This window comes from Diadema antillarum, unplaced genomic scaffold, assembly GCF_040938485.1.
Source record: "Diadema antillarum isolate AM-2024a unplaced genomic scaffold, OU_Dant_1.0 seq00000711_RagTag, whole genome shotgun sequence".
NCBI classification, from domain to species: domain Eukaryota; kingdom Metazoa; phylum Echinodermata; class Echinoidea; order Diadematoida; family Diadematidae; genus Diadema; species Diadema antillarum.
Genome location: NW_027271615.1, coordinates 64,159 through 74,198, shown reverse-complemented (window position 1 = coordinate 74,198; position 10,040 = coordinate 64,159). Strand labels below are relative to the sequence as shown.

Genomic DNA, 10,040 nt, shown 5'->3' with positions numbered 1-10,040 from the left:
CCACTAACGCCACGAAATAATCCTGTGCATCATTTGTTTTATAAAATGGGTCGAAAATTCGAAAACTAACAGCATTTTTCAGCGTTTTTCACGTACCTTTGTGGGTCAAGACGTCCGAAGATGTTCGTCCCAAACATTTACGCACGTCGCATCCGGAAATCCCGCACATACAGTATGATGGGGGGTTGGGTTTCCGGACACTTAAGTTCCCGCATGAAAACTTACTTATTTTACATAGAATATGCACCCTTTACCTTAAAGACTTGATATAGACTCCTCATATAGGTCTACTAGACAACATACTCTGAAAACGGCGTGAGAATTAACCTGCTTAATCGTTGGATTTGCCCTTCAAAGTGACTCCATGTACGCGTCCGGTCCCACAACGCTTGGTCTACTGTACTGTACAAAGTGTACGTAAGTAGAGTATACGTACGCCAAACCTGTGCCACACATGTTATGCACAAGGGAAGAAAGACCGCCCGGCCGGCAGCCCGAACTAGAAGTTGTTTACAGGATTGACAGCGCGTATGCATGCAATTCAAAGGAGCCGCCGCGCGCACAGACGATCGGCAATAGGATTTAACACGCAGTGCAATGGGACTGAGTAACCAAGGCACACGTCACTCATTTCAGCGCTTCCTATTAGCTACATTCTTGAACCCATTATATAACAGTAATTTTAGATGCGCCATTTTCTAAGAAAAACGATACCAAGAATGATCGTCAATTTTGGTCGAGTAGTTTTTGTTTTATGCTACAAATCATACTGTTGAAGGAAGCCCCACCGCCGTGCTTATCTACCGATGAACGCCACGGTGGGGCTGAATTCACGAGTAGGTCTAGGCCTATAAAGCAGGCTAGTCGCCGTAGTACTAAGTGTTAAAAAAAAAACAAAACATTTCCCACTTTTGATCATTGATAGCTCAAAAACTATTCATCCGATAAAACTGTCATTGATATAAATGATAGCTGAATAGTGTACAATTTGGTTGGAGGTAATTTGAATGTGAAAGCATAAATCAGTTTCATTAAATCTAAGATTGATTTTGAAGTAAGGTTTACGTTTTTTGTCAATTTTTAACCCTCTGTACAAAAATTGAACCTTGCACAGGAACCAATGATGTGTATGTGAGTGTGTGCTGACAATGGTCCTTAACAATGGACATGCCTGAACCACCTGTTGAGTAGGCGTCAGTCTCGTGCTCCAAGGCACATGAATGCTTAATCAATAATTCATGTGGATTGCCCTGGGCACTGCTAGTCTGGATTCATGCACGGTAAAAGGTAAACTGCATGCACATGGAAAGAGGAAGCACACGTTTCCATGTGCTTGCAAACACCACATTCCATTCCAGCTGGCAATCATTTTCAATTTTTGCTTCACATATCACTAAATTTGGGATGTAAATAAGCATAATGATCTAAAGTTCCTCATTTTAATACAACTGTCTACTAATTAAATAGTCTGACAAAAAACAAATCGTTCTTGGTTAAGAGTTCAGCAGCATTTATCATTGGGGTGATATGTTTTACACTAGATTTATTTTGGGGCGCAAAGGATTTTTGGTTCAAAATTTTCCAAAAGCACCAAAATTTGGCACACATGTAGCCCAAACCATACTCTTTCGATTTTTGATGGGCGCTAAGAAGGGCGCCTTCTGGGGCGGCCATATTGGCAAAATTCAATATGGCCGCCATATAGGTTTAAAGGTCACTTGCATTTGAAAACATAAAAGGGTTACAATCATTTAAAAAGTCAGGTTAAGAGGTTTTCTGGGTCAAGGAATTCGAATCTGAAGTTGTTTTTATGGTCTGAAGACAATTTTTCCTTATAAGGTCACCTTAAGGTCATTTAGGGGTCAAGCCATTGTATTCATTGCAGTTTATTGAAAAAAATGGCTTGCCCATGGTCAATATTCCAGGAATGCCAGCCTTAGTAGTAGAATCGCAGTTGCCGAAAAAGGCGTATTTCTTGTGAAGGGCGCCCTCTGGGGCGGCATGTTTGCAAAATCCAATATGGCTGCCACCTACGTTTAAAGGCCAGTATACCAACTAAAAACCTTTAAAGTGTTACAATAATGTGAAAAGTCAGCTTTAGAGGTTTTATGGGTCAAGGAATTCGATTCTGAAGTTGTTTTTATGGTCTGATGTCAACTTTTCCTTATAAAGTCTCCCTAAAGGTCATTTAGGGTCAAACCATTATATTCACAATAGGTAATTTAGAAAATGGCTTGCCTATAGTCAATATAGGAGGAATGCCAGGCCTGCTAGTATAATTGCAGTTGTTGAGGGCTGTGGAAGAGGGAGAGGTGGGCTTTCTCACGAGTAACATCAATATATCTGCTTTCGTGTTAAGATTTCGAACACTAGGTATACACTCATGAATTATAATAACAACCCTTTCTGAGAGTAATTAGATTTAAGGGATCTTACTCAGATCCTTATTTCACAATTAAATTTGAAGACTTGGTAACCCTTCAATTTCATTTTTAATGGTTACTTACGGTAATTTTTTCTGCATCATTTCAATTATGGTCTGTTGTAACATGGCTACACAAGCTTTTAAATGAGGTTCTGTTCAAAGATATGGAATATCATAGTTCATATCACAATCATTCCATTGATTATGTTTACATTACAAGCGCTAAGAGGAAATGTCCTCACCGACTGGTCATATTTGCGGAATTCAATATATTTGCGTTTGCTTTAATGACAGCCAAAAGAGCTAGTGAGAATTATGGGTAATGCCCTTTCAGAGAGTTTTCAAGATTTGATCATTGGATTATTATTTTCATCTTTATCTGCAAGGAATGCAATAATAACATACATATATGAGAAATAGAATCCTATTGCTACCTAATATATTTATACTTTAGCAATAAGGGGGGAGGGTTACTCTCTATATTACCAGCGTCCTTGACGTTGCCACTAAAAAGAGAAGTGTTTTTATTTGTCTGTTGCAGTTCAGGGATCCTCAATCACAATAGACATTCATAATTCAGATTTAAATTCAATGGAATAATCATTATGAAGATCACTCCTAATCTGTGTGAAAAACGAAAAAAATTTGTCGTGTTTAAGAGAGTTTTTAGTACATCAGGTTGGAATCAATTTGCTATTGTCGAACTTGTGTAAGAAAGTTCGATTCTAAAGTCCTTATAGGAAATTTTATGTGCTTCCACAGCTAAATATGCCGTTTAGAGAACATGACGGTCCTGGTGACGCCATGTAGGGAACAAGCATATTTCACAGGTGCCACAGTGACACCATTAACAGGGTACAGATTAGATATGCTATAATGCAACTTTCATGACACCTTCTAGGGTCTATTAAGATTTTATCCAAAGTGCTAGGACGCAAATTGGTATGATATCACAAGACTTTATAAGTTGGTATCTCGTTGGTCTGAAAACTATAGGTTGCAACTCTACTCTCCGCAACATCTCTACGACGCACGTCTCCTGGAGACGACCCCAATCTCCAGGATTTGCAGGAGAATGGAACGTTTTCGATTTTTGCACAAACTAGCTATTTCCGTCTTCAAGCTTGTCTCCGAGACGTCTCTGCGAAGTCTCCATCACTGTGGCCATGTCGTGGGGACTAGATTTGTCTGCAACATCTTCGAGATGTCCCCGCATCTTGTGGAGACCGTAATAACATAATGGCGACGAAAGGGAGAAGTCGCTGAGAAAAGACGTCTCTGATAAGTCCCTCCGACTACAAAAGCCGTGCCAACATCCCCGTGACTTCCAAGCAAATAAGTTGTCCCTTTGTTTGAACACGTCTTGGACGTCGCCCTGGAAATCGTGTTAGTTGTGACAGCGAAAATAATTTCTTCGAGACGCTGGCATTGCGACAATGTCTCCTCCCGTCAGATAGGCCCTCAATCCCCTCCCCCACCCCCCCCCCACCCCACTTTAAGTTTGCAGCAATATCAAACTATTGACCATAGCTCATAGCTCGTCTGACACCTGCTCTACATTGTGCATTGTCACATTCATTCATTCATTCATTCATTCATTCATTTCATTTCATTATCTTTTTTTCCATTTCCATGTTTTCCACCTCCCAATGCATGCCTTGAAACAGCTGTGGTGTAGAAGAATGAAATTTGGTCCTGAAGCATTACGGAGAGTGGCTGATAGTACTAGTAATTGCCATGTACCTGTGCCATCTTTCCTCCAACTCCACTCCCTGAAGTCAGGGATCACATCTGTAGAGTTGTGTGGTTAGTGTTAGAGGGTAACAGATCTACTGACTACCAGCTGGGACGACCCAAATAAAGAGAATATCACGGCGAATCTGGCGTTTCACGTGTAGCTGTTTAATCTGTCATTTCTGGTGTGTTTACAGTACATTCCAACAACAGGGGGCGCTAGACCACATTAGTGGTCTACAACACTACATCACCCTTTTCCTTTTGTTTTTGTTTTTGTTTTTGTTTTAACTTCAAACATCCTATCATTTTTTTTTGTATTAAAACTTATACAAAACCATTCTTTCAGAAACGTATGAAATCTGTGCTGTGTCTGTACAATGCACATTATCAGAAATATGGTTTCTTGTTCATCATTTTTTTCAAAAGGTTTCTTTCGAAATAACTCCAGAATTCCAGAAGTTTTGGCTTGAAACACTTGAAACAATTAAAACACGATAACTCTTAAAACACCGAAGTGCTTAAAACACTTGACAGCATAAGGGTGAACTTCACATTCCAAAAGCTTCACAGTCTGGTAATTGTCTAATATAAGCGCCATATCTTGAGAGTGTAAAAATATGTATAACAATCTGGTGAATAAAACAGATTGTTGGGTTCACAAAAAAAAGAGTTCGGAGTTCAGAGTTCAGAGTTCAATATTGTGGTGTACCGAGCAGGATACTTGCAATCGGATCAGCATAGCGTAAAATGACCGCGGATTGTGGAGTCCAAAGTTCATATCATGCAATCATAAGTCCAGCATGAACTTTCATGTAGTGTCCATTCAATCTTCCTGAATGTTCAAACTCTTTAGTTCACCAAATCTGTTCTTTTGTTTCTTTTCTTTTTCCTTTTTTTTTCTTTTTTGTTGTTGAAAAAACTAAACAAGTAAAACCAAAAGGTCTAAAATCTACAAAAATAATACAGCAACCGCTCAACGTTCATGGTCGTAGGATCGAACCGGCAGTCGACGTCATCTACCGGATCGTCGCGCTCACATCTCGTAGTCCTGGAATCGAACTGGCATTCGACGTCGCCTACCAGATCGTCGCACTGGGGTCCTCCGGAACGGTCGTTGGGGTTGGTTGACATCGCCTGCGTTGTCATCTGCAGGTAGAGCATCGATGTCGACGTCTCGTCGGTCTGCGATGTCGCCGACATCAGAGTCAGGAGGGTCGTCATCATGGCGTACCTCAGCATTCACCTTCTTGAAGAACGAAATGTTCCTCTTTGTGACGTAGTTACCTCTCCTGGCTACGACAGAGTTGCCTTTTCTGCTAACAACGATCAGTGGTCTGTGGTCAAATGGAGAGCTAGCCTTTGACGACTTTGGCTGCCTGACCAGTACAACATCACCTGCTTTCACCTCACTGTGTTTGCTGTTCATAGCTTTGTCAGCATACTGTTTCATCCTTTGCTTTTGGATGTTGTCTCTGTTTCTCATGTTGCTCTCTGCGTCCACTTCATGCAGGGGAAGCGTGATTTGTGGCAGCTCACACTTCATCTCTCGTCTGTTCAGGGCTTGGCACGGTGATGAATTCGTTGTCGAATGGGGTGTGGCTCGATAAGCTCTGAGAAACTTGAAGAGTTGCTGCTTCCAGCTTCGTCTCTCAGTATGAGCTGTTCTGATGACTTTCACAAGGGCTCTGTTAAACCGTTCAACAGCTCCATTAGCTCTAGGCCAGTATGGCGTCACCTTCCTATGGTTGAACCCGAGGTGATCGGCAAATGCACTGAACTCATGGCCACTGAATGGAGGTCCGTTGTCACTTTTGACGGTAACCGGCACACCTTGTCGAGCAAATATAGCGTCGAGAGCAGGAAGAGTTGCTTTGGCTGATGTCGAAGAAACTATTTCCACTTCCGGGTATCTGCTGTACTCGTCGATTACAACTAGCAGGTATTCACCTGATGGTAGTGGACCGAGAAAATCAGCCGAGACTTCTTGCCATGGTCCATCTGGGAGGTCCGTCATTCTGAGGGGTTCTGGTCTCTCAGCTCCATCTGATACGGCAGCTTGGCAAGGTATGCATGACCTCACCTTTTCTTCCACCATCTGATCCAGCCTTGGGAACCAAACCTTTTCTCTGAGGAGGCTCTTAGTTTTCACTATTCCTTGGTGTGGGGCATGGGCCAGGTCTACTGCCTTGTTGACCAATTTTGTTGGGAGTACTAGTCTGTTTCCCCTGAGGATCACACCTTCATGCACCGAAAATTGTTCTTTGCTTGACTGGTATGGCTTCAGTTCTGGCCTGTTCCAATGTTCATGTCTCTGTGTCTCGATGGCTGTCATCAGAAGTTGGAGATTCTCGTCTTCCAGTGTGGCTTGCGTCACTTCAGCCAATGTCATAGCTTTGGGTACTGCATGGCTGCAGACATAGTTCAGGTACTGGCTATCTCTGTCTGGCGAGCATGCTTCTGCTTTGTCTGGATGTCTGCTCAAGTAGTCGACTGGGTTTTCCTCATCTCTGCCAGGTCTGTACACCAATTTGCAGTTATATGGCATCAGTCTCAGTCTCCACCGTTCGATTCTGGCAGACATCGGGGTTTGCTTCTCAAAGATCCTGAGCAGAGGTTTATGGTCTGTGATGACCTGGAATTGAGCACCGTACAAGTAGAGGTGGAATCGTTCCACTGCCCACACAACAGCAAGCATCTCTCTCTCCGTCTGGGAGTATCTGGTCTCTGTGTCTGTCAGAGATCTACTTGCATACGAAATTGGTTGGTTGTTTTGACAGAGCATCGCACCAAGGCCTTTGGGGCTCGCATCCACAAGCAGTAGTGTGGGTTTGGTTGGATCAAAGTATTACATTGTCTGTGCGTTTGTCAGTACCTCTTTCAGTTTCTCAAATGCTCTGATTTCCGGCTCTCCCCAAGTCCACTGTACATCCTGATGAGTCAATGCTCGAAGGGGTGCTGTAAGTGCAGCATAGTCCGGGATGAATCTGGATATGTAGGATGCCAGGCCTAGTAGTGACTTCATCTCTTTGGCATTCTGAGGGGCGTCAGCATTGATTATGGCCTCGATTTTCCTTGGGTCTGGGCTCAATCCTTGCCTGCTGAAGACATGGCCATAAAATGTCACAGAGGGTTGTGAGAATTGACACTTTTCTCTCTTGAGTCTGACATTGTGAGAGTTGAGTCGATCTAGCACTGCTTTCAGTCGGGAATCATGTTCAGCCTGATTTTTCCCGTAGATGATTATGTCATCTGACACATTTTTCACACCATCTAGTCCACTCAGGAGTTCAGCCACGGCAGCCTGAAAATTTTTACTAGCCGAATTGACCCCAAACAGCAATCTCTTGTATCTCCTGAGGCCAACATGAGTGCTGAATGTTGTGATGTATCTGCTGCTTTCATGTAACTCAAACTGGTGGTAGCCTGCTGTGAGATCGAGAGTGCTGAAGACTGTTGCACCATTCATATCCTCTATGAGTTCATCCAGTGTTGGCATTGGGTGTCTCTCTCGTTCTATGGCACGATTGGCTTCTCTCATGTCAATACAAATGCGTACCTGACCGTCAGATTTCGGTACTACAACAATGGGGCTGATCCAGGGTGTAGGTTCATCAATTTTCTCAATTATGTCCTCTTTCTCTAGTCTCTCCAGTTCCTTCTCCACGTCCTTTCTCGTGTGGAACGGGATACGACGATGCTTCTGTTGCTTTGGTCTCACCTCGTGATTGATGTGTAGCTTGATTTGCTTTCCCTTCACCTTTCCCGTGCCCTGGAAAAGAGTGGCATACTTCGTGAAGATTTCGTCAGTCAGAGTGGTACTTGTAGATACCTGGTTGATGGTGATCAATTTGAGCACGGATGCAGTCTCAAAGCTCAGCAAGTTGCCTGTGTTGGACTTCACGACAAAAAAAAATCTGCATCACAGCGTGTGTGTTGTTTTGTCTGGAGAGGCACATTTACAACACCAATGACTGGAATGGGCTCATCTGATCCATACGGAAAAATGTGCGAATGGGCATTATGCAGTATGAACTTGTGCGTAGTTTTCAGGTCATGGAATGTAGGCGCGTCCATGATATTTACTGTTGCCCCAGAATCGATGATCACCTCCATTCCTTTGTCACCAACCATCAGCTGTGTAGTGGGTAAGTGCTTGTGTCCGTTCTGAGCACTGTAGATTTTGTCTCGAATGGTGAATGAATACTCATCGTCTGGTTGGGTGACACTGGTTCCAGTCACACCATCACCATCCTTTACATTGTTGATTTTCCCTCTCCGTGATGAGGAACGGCATACTTTGGCGAAATGACCCATCTTGTTGCACGCCTTGCACTGCTTTCCTGCTGCTGGGCAGGACGTTTGATGAGGGTATGGGCCTCCACAGTAATAACATGTCCCAGAAGGCTTTGGCGTCGTTTGAGGACGTGTGGCATTTTGGTTATGGACATGTTGCTTCTGGCCGTCCTGTTTGTAACTTCTGAATTGGGATGACTTATTCGCCCTTGGGGGTCTGCGGCCCCTATTCCGCTGAAGACTGCGACCTCTTGTAGCATTGACAGCGTTGTGAGTGGTGTCAGATGATTCAAAAGCTCTGGCCTGTGCCTCACTGGCTTCCAAAGCCCGCCCAATATCCAACAATTTAGTCAGTGTTAGGTCGTCCCCCTTACTGAGGGCTTGCCGACGGAGCTTAGGAGATTGACAGTGGGCGATGACTTGAGCCATTATCTCCCTATCAGTATCCGGAAACTTGCAGTTTTTCGCCAGCATGCGAAGGCGAGTGACATACTGATCAAGGGACTCGGTTTGTTCTTGCTTTCCCTGCCTGAAGATGTACACTTCATACATCGAATTGGACTTCGGCTGAAAGTACTTGTTTAAGGCATCGACCGCTTTGTCATAGTCATCATCGTCACCAACGTTTTGGAGAGTATCAAAGATTTCGTCCACCTTCGGTCCAGCATAATGGAGCAAAAGGGCTCGTTTTCGTTTGGCTGAAGAGATGTCTAGTGCCACCATTAAACGTTCAAAGCGACTAAGCCACTTGGTCCATTGAGGGCCAGGATTATTGTCAGTCTCAACAAATGGTGGAAAAGCTGGTAAGGCACTCATTTTACTTGTGTACTCGTATTCAAACAAACGAAGGCTAGGATTACTGGTACTCACTCAGCTCACTGTAATGTGACGACGTCATGCACACGTTGACACCATGGAAGACAATGCATGGGACTACAGGGATGAATTACTGCATCGCTATCACGTAGTGGAAGCATTCGTTGGGGCCCGCTGATCTACAGCAAACATGGGCTCGTAAGCACATTACAAACTTCTCGTCGCCATTGTAGAGTTGTGTGGTTAGTGTTAGAGGGTAACAGATCTACTGACTACCAGCTGGGACGACCCAAATAAAGAGAATATCACGGCGAATCTGGCGTTTCACTTGTAGCTGTTTAATCTGTCATTTCTGGTGTGTTTACAGTACATTCCAACAACAGGGGGCGCTAGACCACATTAGTGGTTTACAACACTACAACATCATGGACCCATGCTGTCATGATTCCAGTAGAAACTCACTTGCAGCAGCACTCATCTTCGAAATGTTGATACAGCGCCGCTTAAGCAGATAGGGTGGTTTCTGATGATCTGCTCCCACGTTATGACGAGATGATGCCTACCCTCGTTGACGCTGGCTGCCCCATAAACCTTGTTGCTCATCAGTCCTTGCTGGACATGAGCACGATTATTGAAGTAGTTAATGTGTCAGTGAGCTCTGGTTTGCTGACCCATACTGTTTAGGCATTTTGCATGCCACATCAAAGCAAGTCTGAAGTAATGTCGCACCCTGTCAGTGCCTGATGTTGGGCTCTGGAAGAGAGGTATG

The 10,040-nt window shown here is 43.8% G+C and overlaps 1 protein-coding gene across 1 annotated transcript; it reads right to left on the bottom strand.

The window, feature by feature from the left end:
- Nucleotides 1-7,007: 7,007 nt before the first annotated feature.
- Nucleotides 7,008-9,271, bottom strand: LOC139737868 (uncharacterized). Its single transcript, XM_071648536.1, has 2 exons — nucleotides 8,246-9,271; nucleotides 7,008-7,991 (listed from the first exon to the last, which is right to left on the bottom strand). The coding sequence occupies exons 1-2, from the start codon at nucleotides 9,269-9,271 to the stop codon at nucleotides 7,008-7,010; spliced, it is 2,010 nt and encodes a 669-aa protein (XP_071504637.1).
- Nucleotides 9,272-10,040: the final 769 nt, after the last annotated feature.

Excerpts from the sequence above, each read along its gene's own strand:
- LOC139737868 (XM_071648536.1), bottom strand. The coding sequence starts at position 9,271 with ATGAGTGCCTTACCAGCTTTTCCACCATTTGTTGAGACTGACAATAAT. Across the intron at positions 7,992-8,245 it reads TCATCGATTCTGGGGCAACA|GTATCTACAAGTACCACTCT; the intron begins GTAAATATCATG and ends ACCATCAACCAG.